At 37.8% G+C, this 24,741-nt stretch overlaps 3 protein-coding genes across 8 annotated transcripts in view; 1 reads left to right on the top strand and 2 right to left on the bottom strand.

Annotated features, from left to right (window-relative positions):
• Positions 1-740: 740 nt before the first annotated feature.
• LOC117225702 (piercer of microtubule wall 1 protein) lies at positions 741-6,447 on the bottom strand. The gene is made up of 2 exons (XM_033479416.2): positions 5,996-6,447; positions 741-1,103 (listed from the first exon to the last, which is right to left on the bottom strand). Exons 1-2 carry the CDS (start codon positions 6,120-6,122, stop codon positions 892-894), a joined length of 339 nt encoding a protein of 112 aa, XP_033335307.1. The 5' UTR covers positions 6,123-6,447; the 3' UTR covers positions 741-891.
• Positions 1,240-3,122, bottom strand: LOC117225701 (uncharacterized). Its single transcript, XM_033479415.2, has one exon. The coding sequence runs from the start codon at positions 2,460-2,462 to the stop codon at positions 1,452-1,454; it is 1,011 nt and encodes a 336-aa protein (XP_033335306.2). The 5' UTR covers positions 2,463-3,122; the 3' UTR covers positions 1,240-1,451.
• A 2,507-nt stretch (positions 6,448-8,954) lies between the features above and the next one.
• LOC117225830 (uncharacterized) overlaps positions 8,955-24,741 on the top strand; it is a 57,293-nt gene continuing 41,506 nt past the window's right edge. For 3 of the 6 annotated variants that reach the window (XM_076526344.1, XM_076526343.1, XM_076526345.1), the window contains exons 1-4: positions 8,955-9,290; positions 10,544-11,168; positions 13,747-13,942; positions 20,749-20,913. In XM_076526344.1, coding sequence (XP_076382459.1) covers positions 10,779-11,168; positions 13,747-13,942; positions 20,749-20,913 — 751 coding nt within the window. In that variant the 5' untranslated portion in view covers positions 8,955-9,290; positions 10,544-10,778. Of the gene's footprint in view, positions 9,291-9,550; positions 9,699-10,543; positions 11,169-13,746; positions 13,943-20,748; positions 20,914-24,741 lie in introns of those variants that run through there. The other 3 variants (XM_076526342.1, XM_076526340.1, XM_076526341.1) reach the window with 2 other exon arrangements.

Here is a 24,741-nt window from a genome sequence, read left to right as displayed (position 1 = left end):
TAAATGTCGGGATTGAATGGCGAACAACGATTCATCGGACGATTTCGAGCAACTTTTCCTTTGCGAAAATTTCACCGGAGCTTCCGTTCACGAGTTATCGATGGAGAAAGGCGGACCAATCGGAGAGCGAGTACAGCGAACGAGTAGGGCGGGCGGGGCCAATGCAGCCGGCGTCCCGCCCACTGCCACGTCGCGCTTCCTTTCTCGCTGGAACTCGTGGCGCTCGCTCTCCTTGTTCCGCGTTTTTAATATACGACTGAATGATAATATAAAATGATAATAATATGAAATAATAGTAATAATGGAATTATAGTAATATGAAATAATAACAATATGGAATATTAATAGTATAAAGTAATAAGAATATAAAATAATAATAATTTGAAATAACAATAATATAAAATAATGATGAATAGACAGAAAAAAGAAAGAAAGAAGAAAGAAAGGATCAAAGCACTATTCGAGTGTACTGCAACACAAGAACCGAAATCACACAAATAATAATAACAATATAAAATAATAGTAATATAAAATAATAATAACATGAAATAGTAATATAAAATATTAATAATATGAAATAATAATAGCATAAAGTAGCAATAATATAAAATAATAATAATATAAAAGTGTAATATAATATATAATAAAATATAAAAATTTCTCGCATAAACATTTTTATAAAAAAACTGTCAACAAAAGAAATGGCACATCATTGGTACCACAATAAAAAACGATGCGGATCATATTTTGGCTATTCTTTCGCAAAGATTTATTCGAAATAGAATTCGTGATACAACGGTTTCGCGCGTACATCGGCGAAAGTATCCCCGGTTCTATAATTAGCCGTGGAATCAAGGCGGATTTATTCTGGTCGGCCGCCCGATAAGATACTCAAACGACGCTCTTGTCCAGTTCCGTGTTCACCGAGCAGTTTCTGTACATTCCGCCGAGCGCCTGGCCGTCGCTGAACGAAGTGTTCCGCGGGTAATATCTGGTCGGCACGGTGTGCACGGACGGCGCGTACCATCCGTAGTCCATCGACGTGCTCCTGTAACATGGATGCGGCAGCGGAGTCTCGTCCTGCCGGTAGCCCAAGAACACACCTGCAAGAACAACTTCCGTCGTACAAGCTCCCCTCTTTCACGCATCCCCACCCCAACTTGATTCCAACCTCGCGACGCTCCAAAACAAAAAGAACAACAAAAGCAAAAGATAAAATTCAGAATTCAAGAAGACAAATACTGGTAGAAAAAGCCTTTATTAACAAATCGCTCCGCAGAAACAATAACTCCGTTCTCCATCGTGTACAGAAATAGCTACAGAACCGGGCGCTCGAGGACTCCCCAGAGAGGGCACTGCGAGCGTTCGATGCCGAGAGCCCGAGCGATCGCGTTCGGCCTCCGGCGGCGCGCCGCTTGCCGCGCCCTCCCCGCGGAGTCCTCGGGGCCGGCTCAGAGTCTCGCGCCTGCGCACTCGTAGGGCAGCTGCTCGGACACGCTGTGGCACTGGAGCCGGCCGTGCACGTCGGCCAGCCGCTCGACTAGCGCGCCGTGTATCTTGAAGCCTGGGTCCACGGTGACGTTCCTCATCCTGGCGAAGGCGGCCATGTCGACGTGCCGAAGCCTCGGCCCGCTCAGAAACAGTACCAGGAGGTTATCCAACCCGTCGAACGCGTTCGCCCTGATCGCCGTGATGCGGTTCCCGTTCAGCCAGAGGGAGTTCAGCTTTTTGAGATGACGGAACGCGCCGGCTGGCAGGTTGCCGATAGGGTTCCTACCCAAGTCCAGCTCGTTGACCTCGCCGAGGCCGCGGAACGCCTCTGGATGGAGGCTGGAGATGTTGTTACGCGACAGATAGAGCAGGTCGATGTGCGGCAGCCCGTCGAACGCGCCCACCGGCAGGTCCGCGATCTCGTTGCTGTCCAGCGCCAGGGTCTCCAGATGTCTCAGGCCCCTGAACATGTTCCTCCTTAGGCAGATGTTGTTGTTGGTAGCGTAGAGCTCGTGCAGATCGCCCAGGCCCCGCCAGGTGCCCGGTCTGAAGCCGGTGATGTTGTTGTAGTCCAGCAGCAGGGTCTCCAGGTTGCGCAGACCGGCGAACGCGGCGTCCTCTATCTCCGCGATCGTGTTGTTCTTCAGGTCCAGGTAGGTCAGCTGGTCCAGCGCGGTGAAGTGGTGCCTGGAGATGACCGGCAGATCGTTGTCTCGCAGGAAGAGCGCCGACGCGTTCGATACCTCGAGGAACGCGTCCCTGGCGATGTCCGTGATGCCCAGACCCTCCAGGTGCAGCTCGATGTCCTCGATCGTCTGTACCGCGTTCACATCCTCGAACGCCACGCTCTGCAGCTGCCCGCGCGACAGGCACACGTACAGATGGTTGTAGACCTGACAGTCGGAATCCTCCGCGCGGACCTCGTCGACGGTGACCGATAACAGCAGACAAACGAACGAGAGGAGCCGCATCGTTCACTCGGGTGCTCGGTGACCACTGAATAACAGCGGGGTGGACGACAGCAGGGCAGCTAGCCGATGATCGGCTCGGAGGCGACGATGCTCGACAAACGGGGAAATGTTTCCTGGAACGCGGACGATTTCGTCGTTTTGCACGATTCCCGCGGTAAAACTACGGTATCTCCCTGTTTGGACGAGCGCAGCGTCGCTGGCGGCGCGGGTTTATCGGAGTCGAGGCTCTTCGAGGAATACCTTGTTCGTTTTGTCGATGAAAGAGGGATTTTTGAATCATTGATTTTTAGGGGGTTTTTGAGGGTGTTGATCGCGGTTTTTATTGATTGCGAATTTGGAATTGGATTTTGAGAATTGGAGGCTGATTACTGGCGATGCTGAGTAGGCTACCTTCACTACTGGCGGATTGGTTGGCAGGAGCGAGAAAGTGGAGGTAGAGTTAACTGGGGTGAATTTTGCTAAAATTGTATTGTGATGGATTTTGGAAATATTTGAACTATTTTGGCAATACTGTTTATATTGAGACTGGTGAGGTTGAGGAAAATTGAACTGTGCTCAATTTTGTGAGAATTGAACTGTGCTCAATTTTGTGAGAATTGAACTGTGCTCAATTTTGTGAGAATTGAACTGTTCAAAATTTTGTAAGAATTGAACTGTTCTAAATTTTATAAAAAGTCAGTCTTGTTAAAATTTAGTAAAAATTGAGCTGTTCTAAATTTTGGAAAAATTGGCGCTTGTTGAGTTTTGCTAGAATTGAACTGTGATAAATTTTGTGAGAATTGAACTGTTCTAAATTTTGTAAGAATTGAACTCTTTTAAATTTTATAAAAAGTCACCATTGTTAAAATATAGTAAAAATTGGACTGTTCTAAATTTTGGAAAAATTGACGCTTGTTTACATTTCGTAAAAATTGAACTGTACGAAATGTTGTGGGAATTGAATTGTTCTAAATTTGATAAAAATTTACTCGTGGTGAATTTTGCAAGAATTGAACTGTTGTAAATTTTGTAAGAATTGAACTCTTCCAAATTTCATAAAAGGTCAATCTTGTTAAACTTTGTAAGAATTGAACTGTTCTAAATTTGGTAAAAATTGACGCTTGCTAAAATTTCGTAAAAATTAAACTGTGCTAAATTTTCTAAGAATTGAACTCTTTTAAATTCAATGAAAAGTTGCCCTTGTTAAATTTTGCAAGAATTGAACTGTTCTAAATTTTGTAAAAATGGACGATGTTAAGTTAAGACGACGATGTTAAGTTTTGCAAGAATTGAACTGTTCAAATATTTTGTACAAATTGACGCTTGTTAAAATTTCGTAAAAATTGAACTTTGCTAAATTTGGTAAAAATTGAATTGGTCTAAGTTTTGTAGAAATTGGCCCTTGTTAAATTTTGCAAGAATTGAACTGTTATAAATTTTGTAAAAATGGACGCTGTTAATTAAGTTAAGACGACGAGGTTAAGTTTTGCAAGAATTGAACTGTTATAAATTTTATATTTGAATTGAATTGTTCTAAATTTTGTAAAAATTGATCCTTGTTAAAATTGCGTAAAAATTGAACTGTTCTAAATTTTATAAGAATTAAACTCTTAGAAATTTTATAAAAATTACCTTTGTCAAAATTTAACAAGAATTGAACTGTTTTGAATTTTATAAAAATTGACCCTCGTCAAAATTACGTAAAAATTGAACTGTTCTAAATTTTGTAAACCACGACACTCCTTAAAATTTTATAAAAAAAATTGAACTATGCCACATTGTCGTAGGAATCAGACTGCGATTATTTTCGCAAATTTTGAACCGCGTTAAATTCCATAAAACTTGAACCGCGTTAAATCTTCCGACAAAACTTCTTCCTGGTATTCGACTCCGGCGAAAATAACGCAATTGCGCAAGTATGATTCAACTGGTAAGTCTCCCAGTAAATTGTTCTGTCCGGCGAAAAACCGTCCACGGTGAAAGCAGCGTTGAAAGCGAGGAGTTGTGTACATTTCCAACGGCGGCTATCTCGCGAAAGGGTTCCTGGGACATGTGCAAAAATGTCGGGAACACCGATAAGCCGAGAGAAAGAGAGACAGAGTTACCGATCGCGAGCGCTGGCTTATTAATAGCCGGGGCCGTTATCGTTTTAATACGAAGAAGCTTGTTATAGCCAGTGTGTTCTTCCGCGAAGTTTGTTATTTCCACAGTGCGCGAAAACGAATATCAGAAATTAATTACGCGGACCGCCCGTCGACATTTGCGTATCGATGTTAATTAAACTTTCATTAATTAATTTGGCTGCGTAGTCAAACGGCAAAACAAACACCGTGAACGTTACCCGTTTACGTGCTCGTCGTTTTATAATTGGCAGTTGATAGAATGTACTGCACGATTAAATAATAAATTGCGTGATGCATTTGTTGGTTTAACTGTTGGCGATGCTGTTATGATTCGAATGATTAAAATGACTGAAATGATTGAAATGATTTAAACGATTAAAATTACAAAAATGATTAAAATAATATGATCAAAATGATCAAATTAATCAAATTGATCAAAATGACCAAATCATCAAAATGATAAAAATGATAAAAATGATGAAAATGATGAAAATGATCAAGATGATCAAAATAATCAAGATGATCAAGATGATCAAAATGATCAAAATGATCAAAATGATCAAAATAATCAAAATAATCAAAATGATTAAAATGATAAAAATGACGAAAATGATCAAGATCATCAAAATCGTCAAGATTATCTAAATGATCAAGATGATCGAAATGATCAAAATGATCAAGATGATCGAAATGATAAAAATGATAAAAATAATCAAAATGATGAAAATGATCAAAATGATGGAAATGATGAAACTGATGAGTATTCAAATTATCCAAATTATCCAAATTATCCAAATTATTCAAATATCCAAATTATCTAAATTATTCAAATTATTCAAACTATTGAAATTACTGAAATTATTGAAATGATTAAAATGACTAGAACTGTCAATTATTATAACTGTATATCATTAAAATTGTAAATGATTAAAATTGCAACATACAAAAATTGTAAATTACTAAAATTATAAATTATAAAAATCATAAATTATTAACATTGTCGCAGCCAGAAATAAATTTTCGTTGTCCTCCTATCAGGCCAACGCAGAATCGCTGAAGCAAATAATTTCCTCGACTGCTTTTTAAACACGCTCATTGAACGCCAAAGAAAGGAATCTCTCGACGAAAGATTCAAAACCCTGGAAAAAGTACATAAACAGACTAAGAGAAAGCGCGTTTGGGGGAAAAACGAGTACGCAAGAAAAATGGATTCGTATGGTGAAATTGGATTTCGGTGTTCCGGCTTACGGTGTTTGCGCGGCAACGCGACGCGTACATAACTCTGTTGCGAGAAACTTCGAAAGAGAGTCGCGCGACTGCGAAGGGTCAATATAATAAATTCAACGGGATAGATGGGGCTCCGAACTATCGAACGGGGCCGCCGTGTGTACGGCGGCGAAACGTCGCCGTTGATAAATTATTTCGACTCACGTGGGTACATGAAGCGAGTCGGAAGATTGCAAGTTCCGTAAATGTCATCGGTGCGAGGACCCGGCGGCCCGTCCTTTCCCGTCGCCGCGAGCTTCTTCTCTGCGCACACACACCGCGTCCCCGTCATATTCGGACCGCCGCCGGATCAATCGGGATTCGAACGTATCGCGAGGCCAGTTCCCTAAAGCATTATCTACGTCGGGACACACCATGGAACCACGTTCGCTGCAATCTCTCCGCTGTGACATCGGCCGGCCGCGAATGTTTCGTTCCTATAGCGACACTATCTCGGAACCCGGCTGCAATCGATCAAACGATAATCCCACGGCCTTTCGGCGAGCCTCGACGAAATTCGATATTCTATCGCTGTTTCGGTGCTCTCGACGATTATTTTCACCGGCCGACGCGCGCTCCTCTCGAAACAGGTAATTTATGGACGCGAATGCAATTTTCGAATTTTTGTGTTTCGACGAATTCTTTTATTAATTAAATTATGTAGATGAAATTATTATTATAGTATATATTAAATTATATATATATAATAATATTATAATATTATATTATTTATAATATAAAATAGATATGTAATAGACATAATATAGATACATAATATATCGTATATATTATAATATTTATAATATATAATAGATAATATAGACATATATTATTTATATACATAAATAATATATATATGTATGTATGTATGTTAAAAATATTACATATATCTGTATGCAATATTTGTTGTTAACTTTAGTCAAATTCTTACTGTGGAAGAGTTTTTTGTACACGTCACAATTTTTTTTGTAAAAAAGAAAAACAGTAAAAATATACAAAAATGTAAAAATCAGATGTAACAATATTGACCCTAATTTCCTTCCATAAATATTACACTAGGATTAATATAAAATAAAATTCCATAAATATTATAGTAAAATTTTAATAGCGATAAATATTATACGATCTCATCATTTTCATAATATTAACGACAGTGATTATTATTATTATAATAAAAATTATAATGTATAATAAATTATTATAATAAAAATTATAATATATAATAAATTACTAGAATAAAAGTATTTATAATAAAAATATTTGTAATAAAAAATGTTATAATAAAAATATTCATAATAAAAAATTTTATAATAAGAATTATAATATATAATAAATTACTAGAATAAAAATATTTATAATAAAAAATTTTATAATAAAAATTTTTATAATAAAGGTTATAATATGTAATAAAAGATCGTTTGTTAAAAATCGCCGAAGGATCGCTCGAACAAGTGACCTAATGTGCGATTAGGCATCCGCGGACGGCGCGCTTTGCCGAGATCACGCCGAGTGCACGAGCCAGCATCGATTCCCGGGAACTTCGTTTCCGGATCCGCCGCGCATTCTTCCGTTACGTAAAACGTATTTATAAACAGGTTCGCGCTGAGAATAGTCCGGCGTGTGCAGCTCTCGTTTGAGAAGATAGGGGCTCGGTGTCCCTTCGGTGCGCTCGTTTTTTGTGTGGAAAAGAGGGTTATTGAACCGGCACGACAGCCAGGTGAACGACTACTGCACAGGCCGCCCAAGCATTTGAAATTCTAGCCGAGTGTGCACTGCATTACGACGGTCGCGCTATCAGCGACGTCGATAACAGTAGCGGTTTCGTTGACCGGCTTAAAATCGCGCTTCCCGGCGAGCTTCCTGCTAAGAGGCTCGGCGAGACGCGCGCGGGAACCGGGGAAATGCGACGTGACCGGTGGAAATGGTAGCGGAGGAATTGGCTGGATTTCCGGGCGATGGAGTGGGGCTGGGTCACGTGACGCGCCGCGCGACTCCCGCGCGGCGGAGTGGGGGTCGACTACTTTCACGGATTTCTTAGATTACTGTGAAAATTAGCGCGTAGAAGTGACTGTATAAAAATTTACATATAAAAATATCATTACATATAAAAATTTACGTATAAAAATTAGTATATAAAAATGTCTATATAGAAATTAATACGTAAAAATAACTGTATAAAAATTAATACTTGAAATTGCCTATATAAAAATTAATACAAAAAAATGTCTATATAAAAATTAATACAAAAAAATGTCTATATAAAAATTAATACGTAAAAATATCTGTATCAAAATTAATACTTGAAATTGTTTATATTAAAATTAATACTTGAAATTGTCTATATAAAAATTGTTACTTGAAATTGTTTATATAAAAATTAATACTTGAAATTGCCTATATAAAAATTAATACTTGAAATTGTCTATATAAAAATTGATACTTGGAATTGTCTATATAAAAATTAATACTTGAAATTGTCTATATAAAAATTAATACTTGGAATTGTCTATATAAAAATTAATACTTGAAATTGTCTATATAAAAATTAGTACTTGAAATTGTCTATATAAAAATTAATACTTGAAATTGTCTATATAAAAATATCTGTATAAAAATTAATGCACAAAAGTATCTGTATAAAAATTAATACATAAAAATGTCTATATAAAAATTATTGTGAAAGTGTTTATATAAAAATTAATACATAAAGATATCTGTATAAAAATGAGTGCATAAAAATATCTATGGAAAAATTAATATATAAAAATATCTGTATAAAAATTAATACATGAAATTGTCGGTATAAAAATTAATACAGAAAAATATCAGTGTAAAAATGAATAATAAAGAAAATCTACGGAAGGATTATCGTATAAACAAGTCCGCAGAAAAATGTTCTCTCGGTGTTGGACGAGCAGACTGTTTGGCGTTCGATTGTAATTTCTCCAAGGTGCACGATTTTCGCCGGCACGTGTCGATTCCGATGCACAACTGTTCCATCATTAAGTGCATCACCACCGTCGGCCTGCTCGTCGCGTTGTCGACGAGCGTCGGTATAGACTTAATGAAACGATTATCTTCGCCGACACTTCCAGTTGCGGTCTGTCCACCAGAAGCGTATTACCGGACTCCTGATAAGGGTCGCAGTTCCTGTGCCGCGCGAACCAAAAACCGCGTAGAACAACACGCTCGGTTCAGCCGCGCGGAACACGTTGTGAAATAAACGTCGTCGTCGCTTGAAAACACGAACGGGTCCTCGGTTCGGCTGGAATGTGACGGTGCCCGCGGATTTATTTTCACAGCTGTGCAAAGTGATCGTTTTTTTTTTGTGACACGTGAGACACGATTGCGTTCTAAATACATACTCTAATTGACCGGAGTGCATTGAAGAATTGATTGCAGTTTAGGAATTGCGCCGTAGACGCGAATAGGATCGCGTGACATAATTTCGGATCGTTCGGTAAATTAGCGCTGCAATTATTAATTAGTAGAGCTTAGTGGCTGAATAATATTTTCAGAAAGCTTGGAAAAAATTCGGTCACTGTAATATTCGCTTAATTAGCGAACGAAGTGCCCAAAAAATATTTGCTGAATGTCCTGAATACTCGAATTTATTAATTACAATAAATAACATATTATTTATTAAAAACTAATTAACAATAAATAAATAACAGAATAATATTACCAGAAACCTTGGAAAAAATTCGGTCACTGTAATATTCGCTTAATTAGCAAACGCAGCGTACGAAAAGTATTTTCCGATAGTACCGAATATGCTAATTGTTAATTGTAGCAAATTAACGACGCTGGCGACTCGCCTTATTGAACCTTGATTTTTGTCGGTGGGTGACGTTACAGGAACAATTACGTACGTATCCGGTATCAACAGATGATAAACGTCAGATAAGTGCAACTGCGAAGAAGGTCGTTCTTTATCGCCTGTTACGCGTATAAATGTCAGAGAGGCATTGTCCGGCGATTTATCTGTTGACTTTGGTGACAGTCCTCGCGACGGATCGTTCGATTATGTTAATTTCCAGCGTTGGAAAACGCGAAAGTTTGCACGGAACTGCTTGAAATAATTGCCGCGTTCGGATGGAATAATTCACGAATTTTGTTGGAATTATTTTGCGACTAAGCGGAAGAACCATTTCTTTGTTTAACAATGTTTATTGTAATTGTATGGAATTCGCAGTCTGATAATTATATCGGAATAAAACTCTCGTATCGCGTTCGACTAAATCGAAAATTCTCGGGCGTTTAATTTGCGAGATTATTAAATTATAAAAAAGCAGGGCAATTGTCTACAAGATGATCCCCGATTTTCACGAAATTTGAGTATGTTATAGAGTTTCGTGTTTCGAACAACTTTTTCCTTTGCGAAAAATGTCGTTCTCTTTTAGTTTCCGAGATATTCCCGAAAGCTGTCGGCAGACCTAACCTAGACCTAACGTTCTACGTGATAGGTCTGGGTTAGTCCTCCGGTTTTTCTGCGATATCTCCGAAACCGGCGCAGATAGAGATTTTTCGCCAAGGAAAAAGTTATTCAGAATGTCAAGCTCTACAACATAATTCAATTTGAGAAGAATCGGCGAGGTTTTCAATGTTATAAACAATTCGCGTAAACGAAATTAATTGAAGGCTGCCTTTGAGCCTGTTGCAAATAATAAATAACAAATAAACAAATAAAATGGAGAAACCTCTGATTTGTAGAATTACAATTACGTCACCCGGTGCATTGCCCCAGGAACTGCGAGACACGAACCTCGTTGAAGTTATCGAAAAATCAAAACTCTCTCGATCCAATCGTAAAGTGGCCAACGTCAAAACATGTTTACGTTACCATAAATCATGGTAACGACCCGGGAACGTCCAGCTTTCCCGCGGAATTGACAGCGCGACGGCCATTCGGAGAAGGAACGAAAGAGATCGAAACAGCTGAGCGAAGATGAGCAGCTGCAACGTGACGCCGCTGAAGCAGTACGCGGAGATCAGTTACCGTGTGAAATGCGTGTCTGTGGAGAACGAGCGCGTGTTCGGCGACGTGTACGTCACTCGTCAGACGAGGAGCATGCTCTATTGTGCCGACGGATATCAGTTCCCCTCGATGTACGGCCGAAGAAAATGCAACTTGATACAGAAGGCATGGCCGGGCCCGGACTTCATGGAGCTGAACAAGAAGAAGCCGATTAGAAGGGCGAGCATTACAATGTCGGCGAAACCGCCCAAGCAGTGCTTGAAGAGATCGAAATCGGTCGGCGACACCAGGAGCATGCCGCAATACGGCTGCAAGAACAATGGCGGCGCGAAAACCGAGACCGATGTTCGGAATCCGAAGGTAATACAACCGATCGTACGATTCTTTTTTTAGACCGACGTATGTGTGCGATGAATTAAAGTATGCAAAAAGGATTATAATGGTATAAAATATGATGTAAAGTATAATATGAAATATTATATAGAGTATAACATGAAATGTGATACGAAATATAATATAGAATATAATATTAAATATTGTATAATATAGGATATGAAATATAATATCGGATATAATATTAAATATTATGTAAAATATGATATGAAATATAATATAGGATATAATATTAAATATTATGTAAAACATGATATGAAATATAATATCGGATATAATATTAAATATTATGTAAAATATCATATAAAATATAATATAGGATATAATATTAAATATTATGTAAAATATGATATAATATATAATATCGGATATAATATTAAATATTATGTAAAATATGATATGAAATATAATATAGGATATAATATTAAATATTATGTAAAACATGATATGAAATATAATATCGGATATATAATATTAAATATTATGTAAAATATGATATGAAGTACAATATAAAAAATAATATTAAATATTCAATGAAATATAATGTGAGGTACAATTTAAAATATAATATAGGATATAATATTAAATATTATGTAAAATATGATATGAAGTACAATATATAAAAATAATATTAAATATAATATTAAATATTCTATGAAATACGATGTGAAGTACAATTTAAAATATAATATAAAATATAATATAAAATATAATTAATATAAAATATGATATGAAGTACAATATAAGATATAATATTAAATATTGTATAAAATATGATATGAAGTACAATATAAAATACAATATTAAATATTGTATAAAATATGATATGAAGTACAATATAAAATGTAATATAAAATATAATTAATATAAAATATGATATGAAGTACAGTATAAAATATAATATTAAATATTATATAAAATAAGATATGAAGTGCACAATATAAAATATAACATAAAATATAATATTAAATATTCTATAAAATAAGATATGAAGTACAATGTAAACTATAATATAAAATATTGTATAAAATATGATATGAAATATAACATAAACTATAATATAAAACGTAATATGAAAATATATTTAATATAAAATGTGATATGAAGTAAAATATCGAATATAATATAAAATATAATATTAAATATAAACATACAATATTTACAATATTATATCTATATAATATTAAAATTTCCTCCAAGAAAAATTTGCACTATCAAGATACACAATATTATCAAGGCGGATATAATATTATACGCACGTATAGTCGATATCATGAAACAAATGTTTAGACTATATTTTTTTAACACGATTCATCGAATTCAAACGATCGTACGATACGATATACCCGGACAGTTCGTCCGGAATTACAGTAACACGCCCACTAATCCCGCTTTCTGAATGATCTCGCACCATTTAAGGCCGATCTAATGTCGGAGGTTAATTGAAAATTAGTAACCGGTAGCACAGTCTCTGCCACTGTAGTCGCCGGCTTTCGCTATTAATAATCTTAATAAAGTTCAATCTCGGAATAATTGAATTCGTAACCTGCCGGTGGCAAAGGTTGCGTTCTCTCGTCTGCCTGACAATTTTTTTCACGAATGGAACGCCGTGGACGTTGCGAGTCACGTGATTCTAACTTGAAAATCTGTTCGCTGTGCTGATTACAAAATATACTCTCATATATTTAATAACAATGGTAATTTAATAATTGTGGTTACAATTAGAACAATTGTTGCTCTCAGAACTTTCTAACCAGCTGACTAAAATTAAAGATTTGGGTCCATTTTAACCTAGAATATAAATATTCATATTCGACCGTCTAGCTTCCAACAATTAATTAAAATTGCCAACAGGGGCATAATGCTTTATACAAAATCTTAAAAAAATTGCTGGATAGAATATTAATTATTATTAATATAATAAAATATAATAAAATATTCTATATATTCTATATACTATATTATATATCATATTATGTATATTCAATATATTATGTATTATATTACGTATATTCTATATATTATATTATATATTATATATAATATATAGAATGTAATATATAATATTATAATAAATAATGTTTAATATTTTATTAATATTAAAACAAATATTAATAAAAAAATAATATTAAATAATAATAATAATAAATATTATAATAATATATTAATATTATTATATAATAATATATATATATAATAATAATATTAAATATATAATAATAATAATATTAAATATTAAATATATTAAAAATATTATAAACAAATAAAAAACCAGTAACAACAAAAATCGAAACTAAAAAATGGAAATCCAATTAGAAACATTTTCATAGCGCGAGGAATTTCTCGGTCGGGAAATTGACGCGCATCTGAAGAAAAAGCATCTCGGCCGTAAGCTCCGGGCGAGATGGAATTGGAATTACGGAAAGTGGATCGATCGGACGTTATTCGCGATTAGATCACCGCCGTCGTCGTCGTCGTCGCCGAGTCTCTCTGATCGGTTCCGTGGAAAATAACGAGGACGCGTATCGGCCGCCGCTTGTTTCAGACGTATCCGTCGCCGTTGCCGTACGCGCCGTTAGGAAAGGAGCGATCGGTCTCGTCCCTGGTGGATCAGCTGTTGCTGGAGATCTACGGGCTGCCGGACGGCGACAGAGGACGATCGGAAAGCGATTCGACAGCGTCGTCCCTGAAGGCGCGTCCCCGGCACCAGCAGCTGCAAAAGGCGCGTCTGCTATGGAAAAGTAAGAGTAACTCGATATAAGAGATAGAAATGTCTATAACGGGGCCGCAGCGAGGGGGGAAGAGCGGGGAGCGTGGGCGGCCTGATAAATGGGTTTACATCGGGGACGTTTATTGTGGAAGCTTCTCATTGTCGAACCCGCTTGCCAGCGATTATTTACCGGCGCGTAGAATTTCATAATATAGCGGGCCCGGCGAGGCGAGCGCCGATTGTTGTTATGAAATGGACGGAGTAGACGAGATGGCGGGAGCGTCTGCGAATTCACTATTATCGTTTCCCTCACAATGATCCATTAACGGGGGGAAGCACTCGCCGCTGCAACGCCAATATTTATGGAAATCGTTCCTCGTGTTCGAAGGAGAGTAGATGCGCCGTTCAAAGATAGGATGATCAGAGCTTCTTTTGCATGGAATAGAGTTTGCGCGTTTCTAACCGAGAGTATTTTTAGTGGGGTATGGTTGGTACAGGCTGCTTCTAGTGGAGACTGCTTCCATGGAGTCTGTTTAGTGTTTAAGTAGAGTGCAGGGTAGGCTAGTAGAGTTTGTTTAATTGAGTCTGTCGAAGTCTGTTTCCTGTTGAGTAGATTAGTCGGTTAGGTGGTCGACATTTAGTAGATTCTGGCTACTTGGAGTCTATTTGTAGAATCTGGCTACTTAGAGTTTGTCTACTTAGTGTCTGATTACTTAGAGTCTGTTTAATAGAACCAGATTAGTAGAGTCTGCTTAACAGACTCACTTTAGTAGAGTTCGTTTAGTAGAATCTGACTACTTGGGGTCTATTCAATAGAACCAGTTTAGTAGAGCCTGTTTAATAGAACCAGATTAGTAGAGTTTGATTAATAGAGTCTGCCTACTTAGAGTTCATTTAGTAGAGAATCAGTAATTAGAGTTCGTTTAGTAGAGTTCGACTACTTAGAGTTCGTTTAGTAGAATCTGACTACCTGGGGTCTGTTCAATAGAACCAGTTTAGTAGAGCCTGTTTAATAGAACCACATTAGTAGAGTTTGATTAATAGAGTCTGCCTACTTAGAGTTCATTTAGTAGAGAATCAGTAATTAGAGTTCGTTTAGTAGAGTTCGACTACTTAGAGTTCGTTTAGTAGAATCTGACTACCTGGGGTCTGTTCAATAGAACCAGTTTAGTAGAGCCTGTTTAATAGAACCAGATTATTAGAGTTTGATTAATAGAGTCTGCCTACTCGGGGTTCATTTAATAGAGTTATACTAATTAGAGTTCGTTTAATAGAGTCTGTCTACTTAAAGTCTGTTTAATAGAACCAGATTAGTAGAGTCTGCTTAACAGACTCAGTTTAGTAGAGCTTGTTTGATAGAACCTGCCTACTTGGAGCTCATTTAGTAGAGTATAACTAATTAGAGTTCATTTAGTAGAGCCTGACTACTTGGAGTCTGTTTAATAGAACCAGTTTAGTAGAGTCTGTTTAATGGAACCAGATTAGTAGAGTTTGTTTAATAGAGCCTGCCTACTCGGAGTTCATTTAGTAGAGTTATACTAATTAGAGTTCGTTTAGTAGAGTCTGACTACTTAGAGACAGTTTAATAGAACTAGTTTAGTAGAGTTTGATTAATAGAGTCTGCCTACTTAGAGTTCATTTAGTAGAGTTATACTAATTAGAGTTCGTTTAGTAGAGTCTGACTACTTAGAGTCTATTTAATAGAACCAGTTTAGTAAAGTTTGAATAATAGAGTCTGCCTACTTGATGTTCATTTAGTAGAGTTATACTAATTAGAGTTCGTTTAGTAGAGTCTGACTACTTAGAGACAGTTTAATAGAACTAGTTTAGTAGAGTTTGATTAATAGAGTCTGCCTACTTAGAGTTCATTTAGTAGAGTTATACTAATTAGAGTTCGTTTAGTAGAGTCTGACTACTTAGAGTCTATTTAATAGAACCAGTTTAGTAAAGTTTGAATAATAGAGTCTGCCTACTTGATGTTCATTTAGTAGACAATCAGTAATTAGAGTTCGTTTAGTAGAGCCTGACTACTTGGAGTCTGTTTAATAGAACTAGTTTAGTCGAGTCTGTTTAATAAAACCAGATTAGTGGAGTTCGTTTAATAGAGTCTGCCTACTTTTATTAGAGTTTGGCTAAGTAGAGTTCATTTAATAGAGTTTGTCTACTTATAGTTCGTTTAGTAGAGTTTGACTATTTAGAGTCTATTTAATAGAACCAGATTAGTAAAGTTTGTTTAATAGGGTCTGCCTATTCGAAGTTCATTTAGTAGAGTTATACTAATTAGGGTTCGTTTAGTAGAGTTATACTAATTAGAGTTCGTTTAGTAGAGTCTGACTACTTAGAATTCATTTAATAGAGTCTGTCTACTTAAAGTCTGTTTAATAGAACCAGCTTAGTAGAGTACGTTTAATAGAGCCTGTCTACTTAGAGTCTGTTTCCAGTGTCTGTCTACTTAAAGTTTGTTTATTGAGTTTGTCTATTTAGAGTCTGATTACTTAGAGCCTCTTTAATAGTATCAATTTAGTAGAGTTCGTTCAATATGTCTACTTTGAATTTGTTTCTAAAGTTTGTCTACTTATAGTCTCTTTGTAGAGTCTGTCTGTATAGAGACTCTTTAGCAGAGTCTGTCTACTTAGATTCTGTTTAGTAGAACCAGTTTAGTAGAGTTTGTTTAATAGAGCTTGTCTACTTTGAGTTAATTTAGTAGAGTCTGACTACTTAGAGTCTGTGTATAGCATCTGACTACTTAGAGTTCGTCTACTTAAACTCTGACTACTTAGAGTCTGTTTAACAGAATCAATTTAGTAGAGTTTGTTTAATAGAGCTTGTCTACTTAAAGTCCGTTTCAAATCTATTCAGTTGTACTTTGTATTGTACTTTGAATTTATTTCTAGGGTTTGTCCACTTATAGTCTCTTTGTTGAGTCTGCCTGCTAGTAACTGTTTAATAAAATCTCTCTACTTAAAACTTGATTATTTAGAGACCCTTTAGTAGATTCTGTTTGATAGACCCAGCTTAATAGAGTTTGTTCAATAGTTGTGTGCCTACTTGCAGTTCATTTAATAGAGTCTGATTACTTAGAGTCTGTTTGCAGAGTCTACCCACTTGGAGATCCTTTAGCAGAGTCTGTTTAATATAGCCAATTTAATAGAATTTGTCTACTTGGAATTAATTCAATAGAGTCTGTCTACTTAGAACCTGTTTGTTGAGTCAGTATACTTGGAATGTTTTTGTAGAGTCTGTCACTCTAGAATCTGTCTACTTAGAATCTGCTGTTAGAGTCTGTTTTTAGAATCTATCTCCTTAGATAAGGTTTATGCAAGGTTTCTTTTTAGACTCTGCTTAACAGTCAGTCTAACAGTAGAATATATTTTCATTTATATTAATCAGTGGAATATATTTGGTACAGTTTACTTTGTAAAGTCAGTCCTTAGGGTCAATTTAAAATTAGTAGAGCCTCTCTTAGTCTGTCTTAGAAGAGTCTGCTTTGTAAAATCTGTCTTTAGGGTCAACCTAAAAATAGGATCAACTGAAAATAGGGTCAACCTTAGAATAGGGTCAACATAAATTGACTTAAAAAAAAAGGTCAATAAAAATAAAAGAGTCTGTCCAATAGAATATGTCCACTAGACTCTGCCTAGTGCACTCTATTCACTAGTGCCTATTCAACAATATCCAATACTGTATCTATATATTAAAATCTGTTCAGCACAGTCAATGTTCAAGTGCCCGGCGCTCTCACAACAGTATCAAATAACCAAAAGCAAGAGCACCAATCGACCCGGGAGACCTTTCGGTACAACTTTTCGTCAACTGTTTCACCAAAATAGCCCCGGGCTGTAAACCGGCATAGGAGAACCGTGCTCGCCGCAGCAGAATTACGCCGGCGATATCGATTTTACGGGGCGCGAGGCGAGAGATTCGAAAGTCCGTTCGAATTAGGCGACGATACTTCGGCAGATGCTGACGAGACAAGAGGCTCCGTACCGCTGCCCAGACAGAGACAAGCGGCCTCGTTGACTTCAAGCCGGGAAGAAGGTTCTTTCGCTTCGAGTGCGCCACTCTTTCTCCCTTTCTTTCTTCCGCTTCCCGGGGCCACTCCTTTTATTTCTATAGACGACGCTGCTTCGTTGAACGTGCATAGGGAAAAACAGGGGTACGAAAGACCGCGGACTACGAAGAACTATCTTTCTACCACGCTGGAACGTGACTTTGCCTGAATCGCGTTGCCATCGGAACGGTATCCGTCCCAGACAGCCGGGAAGCGTTCGTGTCTCGTGGATTCGTTGGGTAATTTGCGAAATTGCTACTACGACGAATAGATTTATTCCAAACCAGAAACGCATCGAATAAATTTTTCCGAATTTTTGCAATAATTTACGTAATATAATCTTCCATTGCTGGGATATTTTTATCATCTCTGTCACGTCGGAAACCATAAACGATCCTCCAAATTATAACATTATTTTCAAAGAATTCTGTCTAAAATTATTTAATAATTTGAAATTGTTGTTAAACTATTTTTAAACAATTTCTCTCTCGTTTTCTCTGTCATCGTCACGTCGCATTACACGAACACTGAAACCATAAACGATCCTCTAAATTATAACACTATTTGCAAACAATTCTATTTAAAATTATTTAATAATTTGAAATTGTTATTGTATTATTTTTAAACAATTTCTCTCTCGTTTTCTCTATCATCGTCACGTCGCATTACACGAACACTGAAACCATAAACGATCCTCCAAATTGTAGCATTATTTGCAAACAATTCTATTTAAAATTATTTAACAATTTGGAATTGTTATTAAATTATTTTTAAACAATTTCTCTCTTGTTTTCTCTATCATCGTCACGTCGCATTACACGAACACTGAAACCATAAACGATCCTCCAAATTGTAGCATTATTTGCAAACAATTCTATCTAAAATTATTTAACAATTTGAAATCGTTATTAAATTATTTTTAAATAATTCCTCTTTCGTTTTCTCTAGCATCGTTGAATCAGTGACCTATAAAGTCACAAACACAGTCTAAAAAGCAGACTTTTCTCCCATTAACGCTAAACCTACCGAGCACTAAAAGCAACGAATTTTTGTTGCTCTGTAAGAACGATAAAACCGAATCTATTTAGACTTCCCATAATTTTTATTACAACGAATACTCGGACTGTGAAATTCATTTAATAATTTCCTATGAAAAAGTCTCTATAATTTCAGCAATTTTAAAATACAAAATGTAAAACCGGTCTTGACCGGCTTGGTAGGTTTAGTGTTAAATTCTCCCATTTCAGTGAAATATTTATAACAATAAAACTCAAAGAAACACCAGCGAATTAGATTTCGTAGCGCTCCCTACGGGCTGCCGGTCGGAACGTGACGTCACCGGCGCTCGGCTCGCGCGAGGCGTAGCGAGTGGGGGAAGGTTTAGCGGTCGCGGGACCTGGCGTCACGTGATCCGAGCGCCGGTGACGCCACGCGATCCGAGCGCCGGTGACGTCACGTGACCCACGCTCCGGTGACGCCATGCGATCCGAGCGCCGGTGACGTCACATTCCAGCCGACAGCGGACGCAACGCGACGCTCGCATTCGCAGCTCGAAGTCCATTGAATTCTGCTGCCCGAAGACAAAGTTTCGGGAGCATGCCGCCGTGCCGATATGAATACGCGATGCGGAACGGCCGGCTCCCGTCGAAAGGCACCTTCGCCGCGGTTTTATATTCGCTGCGACGGCGCACCGTTCCGCGGAGTTCTCCAATTTAAATTTTAACGCGGAAGTTAACGAAATTCAAGTTAGTTAAGGAGGGCTTAGGCGGCCTCGCCGCGCGATTCCGAGGCATCCGAGGAGCCCCGTGTTCAGCATGATCAAAGGAAAATGGCCGGCGCGGTCCGGGGCCGCGGTTAACAGCGAGAAGACTCGGGAAAAACTGCAATCTTGGGCCGAGTGTGTGCACAGGGAGAGCCCTTTCGGGCCGTTATCAAGATTGCGGCTTCAATTCACGGACTCCGTGCCGCCGTGTCCCGCCTTGTCCTGCCTTGCCTCGCACAATCCAGCCTCGGCTGAACGCGCTCCCCTCAATTTCAAAGTGTCGGCCGCAATCTGCTGCTCCGTGCGCGCTCGTTGCATTTTGGATTCCGCCTGGTGCCGACGGGAACGCTGTTTGCTTCGACTGTCCGTCGACCTTCTCGTTCCTACGCCCTCCAACACGTTCTGCCAAAATCCTGGTCACATACTGCGGTCTGAAAGCGTGCTTTATGTGGCCAAAATTCAATTTTTTATGCTTGAGGTGGTGTTGATATTTTTTTAGAGGATCAGAGATCAAGATATTATTCTTGTTTTATTAATATAGGTGAAATAGGAAATTGGAAGATATTTTTACAATTTTTTTAGTGTAAATTGAAGATTTGTTTGGAGCCTCTAGGTTAAATATTGTAATTTTTAAATGGCGCTGTGGATTTTTATGAAATTTTTGATAAAAATAAACAGGTAAAATGGAAAACTGGGAAGACGTTTTTTCAACAATTTTTTTAATATAAATTAAGAAGTTTTGCGGGGCCTGTAGGTAAAATATTGTAATTTTTAAATGGTGGTATGGATTTTTATGAATTTTTGATAAAACTGTATACAGAATTTTTTCGCTGTGAACAGACAATTCTTCAGAGCCTGCAATATATTCTACTTTTTACACGACAATGTGTTGACACTGTGGATTTCTACGAATTATCGACAAAAATGTACAAAACTGAGAAGTCTGGAATTTAGTTAGACGGTTGCATTGTCGTATTATTTTCCGAAAATATTCATTAATAAAGCGTGGCTTCCCATTTCACAGGCAAAAGCGAGCTGCAGATTCTCATACGGAATTTACGCGACCATATCAATCATACAGGCGGTCTGCTGATCCGCCAGCTGCGGCGAAAGGATTATCTGAGCATCAAGCGAGAAAAACAATGCGACATTGTTACCGCGTACCTACAAGCCCACAGCCGGAAACATAGTGAGTAGATGTTGTCACGTACTTAATAAACTGTCGTGTCCGTCTATTTATAGACGCCTTTTTGAATATCTGCAATTTAATTACTGAGTGGAATTAATTATTGAGTAAAATTATTTACTAAGTAAAATTACTGAGTAAAATTACTGAGTAAAATTAATCAGTGAAAAAAATTAATTACTGAGTAACATCATTCACTGAGTAAAGTTAATTACTGAGTAAAATTAATTACTGAGTAAATCTATCACTGACTAGAGTTAATTACTGAATAAAATTAATTACTAAGTAGAATTAATTTTTGGGTTAAATTAATTACTGAATGGAATTAATTGCTCAGTAAAATTAATTACTGAATCGAATTAATTGTTGAGTAAAATTAATTACTGAATGGAATTAATTGCTGAGTAAAATTAATTACTGAAAGAAATTAATTACTAACAAAAATTGATTACACAGTCAAATTAATTAGTGAATGGAATTAATTACTGAGTAAAATGAATCGCTCAGTAAAATTAATTACTAGGTAAAATTAACAAATCAGCAAAATTAATTACTGAGTAAAATTAATCACCGAGTAAAATTAATTACCGAGTAAAATTAATCACCGAGTAAAATTAATCACCGAGTAAAATTAATTACTGAGTCCAATTAATCACTGAGTAAAATTTATTTCTGAGTAAAATTAATTACTCTATAAATTAATCCCAACCTAAGCAATTCGTAAGAAACCAACGCATCGGTTTCCAAAATTAATTTCAAGATAAAATCTGCTGGTAAAGCCGCACAAGAAATTGTATTCCGGAACAGTTGTTCAAGCATGAACCGGGGAGAACGTTTCAGTTTATCATAGAAGCTCGTGTTTCCTAATTCGAGAGTTCAGGAAGCCCCGGAGTTTCGTTGTAACGCTGTTTTTTTGCACCCGGTAGCAAGCAGTACAACGCCGCGCGCCGCCGCAATTTGCACTTTACATTTATGCGAACCGCTATGATTAGGACAGCAGGAAGTAGCGTGCAAGAAACAGCGGTGTTTTAACCAGGGCCGGTTGCTCTGAATAAACAATAGGCTCTCTCATAACACGGTGGAACGCGACTTGTCGTCCGTTGTCTTCTTCAATGGAACTTCGTGTTTCGTTTCCCCGAATAAAAACATCGCTCCGTCAAAGAAGCGATCTTTGTGCCGCGCACGACGTTAAAACAACCGCGACGACGGGGTCCGTGGCTTCTTCTTATATTCGCCTTATCGTCGGCTCGCGTTCATAAATATGGATCGACTTGATTGCAGCGAAATATCACGTGGCTGGTCGATAAACAACGTAACGTAGGTTTCATAAAACGCTGCGTACAGGATGTCCCGTAATTATGTCAACGAACGGCAAGGGCTGATTCCTCAGGTCATTTGGAGTAACTTTTTCCTTTACAAAATTTGTCTCCAAGGTTTCGTTTACGAGTTATTCGCGAAAAACAGTGACCAATCGGAGAGCGTGGCAGCCGGCGCTTCGCCCTCGCGGACAATGCCGCGTCGCGTCAGCCGTCTGACGCAGCGGCTGTGGTCGCGTGGGCGGGGCGCCAGCCGTGCGCGAGTTCTCATTCGTCAGCGTTTTTCACTAATATCTCGTAAACGGAGCCTCGTAGAAGATTTTCGCTAAGGAAAAAGTTGCTCCAAATGACCTCGGGAACCGATTTCCGAATTCAATTTCTCATTTATAAATTGGGAATGCCTGGGTAATCCTTGTATAAATTGGGAATTGACTTATTACTGGACCGCGGATTTCACGCATTTATGGCACAATTGAGTTGTTGCAATTTAAAATTAATACAAAAGTTAAAAGAATGTCAAGACGTCAACGCATTATTTTTAATCTATTGAAATTATTAAATGGAGGAAGAACTTTCTATTTTGTTTCTGTTTCTTGCGGTTGTTGCTAGTCTTTTTTTATTTTTATTTTATTACTGATTAATACGTATAATTAACAAATACTGCTAAAAATAATTTTACTTTTCAACATTTACTATCATTATTTATTACAACGAATTATTTCGGAATTACGACTTCTTCGATTAACTTCTCTGGAATACAAATGTTCAAACGAGTTTCAACGAAGTTCCGAAGTACGAAGGACGAAGAGATTAGGTTTTTCTTCCGGAAAATTCGAAAGGACTTCGAAGGACGACTGACAAGATCTCGGCTGTCCTTGTGGGACTTCCGAGGACTTCGCCCGGGAACACGGTGATCCTTCAACATCTTCCGAAGAGAGAAATTCGTCGAAACTTTCCCGACCCTTCGGAAACTCTGCCGCGGGATGAGCAGTGTCACGTGTCACGTTTTCACCCTCGAAGATTGTTCGTCATTTTGTCCAACATATTTTCTGACGCACAGCTGTCTCTTTAGATGTATTAGTATTATTATGGACTCTAATGAATCGTGAAATTGAAATTCATTTAAGGGGAACACGGTGTTCAATTAATTTTTCGAGTCTGATGAGGTTCCGAAAGTAATATTTGTTTAAAAAATTTCGGTGACAAGAGTTAGTAATTTATATCAGTAATATAAATAATGTAATATACAATATATAACATAATATGTAATACAATATATAATATAATATATAATACACACAACATATAATATAATATAAATAATATAAAGAAACATAAAACAGAATAATATTTATTTTTATAAAAACGATAATAGAAATCGATAAAAATCCACACGCTTAAAAAACATCAGTTTTGTAGTTAAAGATAAGACTTTAAAATTAATCAAAAATATTTCAAAGACACTGAAATGATTCAAAAATATTGTCATACGATTTTCAAGTAAAAAAAGACAATTATAAAAAGAGGGTTCCATCGGCGTTGTTTTTGCGTCTCGCGCATGGCACGGACATTTGTTTTGCATGAAAACATCGTTGACGGTGCGAAGATTAGGCGAGAGGGTATGGCTTTCGTCGCGGCAGCCGCCTGGAGGGCCGAGCGCACCGGCAGCCCCGTTATCGATACACTCGCGGCGATATCGGCGCGGCAGCCGCACACACGCGTCCCGTGTCCTCACGGACACTTCCGGGAAACAAAAAAAAGGCCTGTTTCACGTGCCAGCGGGGCGCCCCGGTGATCAATAATTAGACTTTGCCGCGCGAGTAGCCGGGCCCGACCACGCATGCCCGCCGAGCGGGAGGCAGAAGCGGCCGCGTCGCGTCGGCGTTCGCCGTCATTGATAAAGTTTTAATGATGTTGGCGCCTGCGAAACGGAAATGCGGAACTTTCCTCGATCTCTTCGCGGGCACGGTATTTAGCGCAGCGAAAGCCGCGACGCGTGCCGAGACGTTGCGTGACGGCGCGGCGTTCCGAGTTCCGCGACGCAACCCTTTGACAGAGGGATTTTTTTTCCTCCAATTTTCATGGCACTGCGGTATGTCATAGGGGACGCCATTTCGAGCAAACTTCTCCTTTGCAGCAATTTCCGGCGGGCTATAGTTTCCGAGATATTCGCGATAAACTGCGGGCCTAACCCAGGCCTAACGTAGACCTAACTTTGACCTAACCGGGACCTAAAATATACCGAATCCAACGAGCACGGAATTTAATGATCCGGAAATGTCTTCTCAACGTCATTTTCAGCAACGTTTCCTTAACCTTAAAAAAGTTAGTTCTAGGTTAGGTCTAGCTTAGGTCTGGATAAGCCCTCCACGTGACTGGGATCATTTTAGGAGTAATGATTGAGATCTAACCAAGACGAAACTTTCGCATAAATTGCACTTAATTCGAACCTAGTTCAGACCTAACTCAGACCTAACCCAGACCTAACCTATACTTACAACTTGACGTTTACGTG

This window comes from Megalopta genalis, chromosome 14 (assembly GCF_051020955.1).
Source record: "Megalopta genalis isolate 19385.01 chromosome 14, iyMegGena1_principal, whole genome shotgun sequence".
NCBI classification, from domain to species: domain Eukaryota; kingdom Metazoa; phylum Arthropoda; class Insecta; order Hymenoptera; family Halictidae; genus Megalopta; species Megalopta genalis.
The sequence above is the reverse complement of the archived record's forward strand: the minus strand, read 5'-3'. Positions and strand labels throughout refer to the sequence as shown.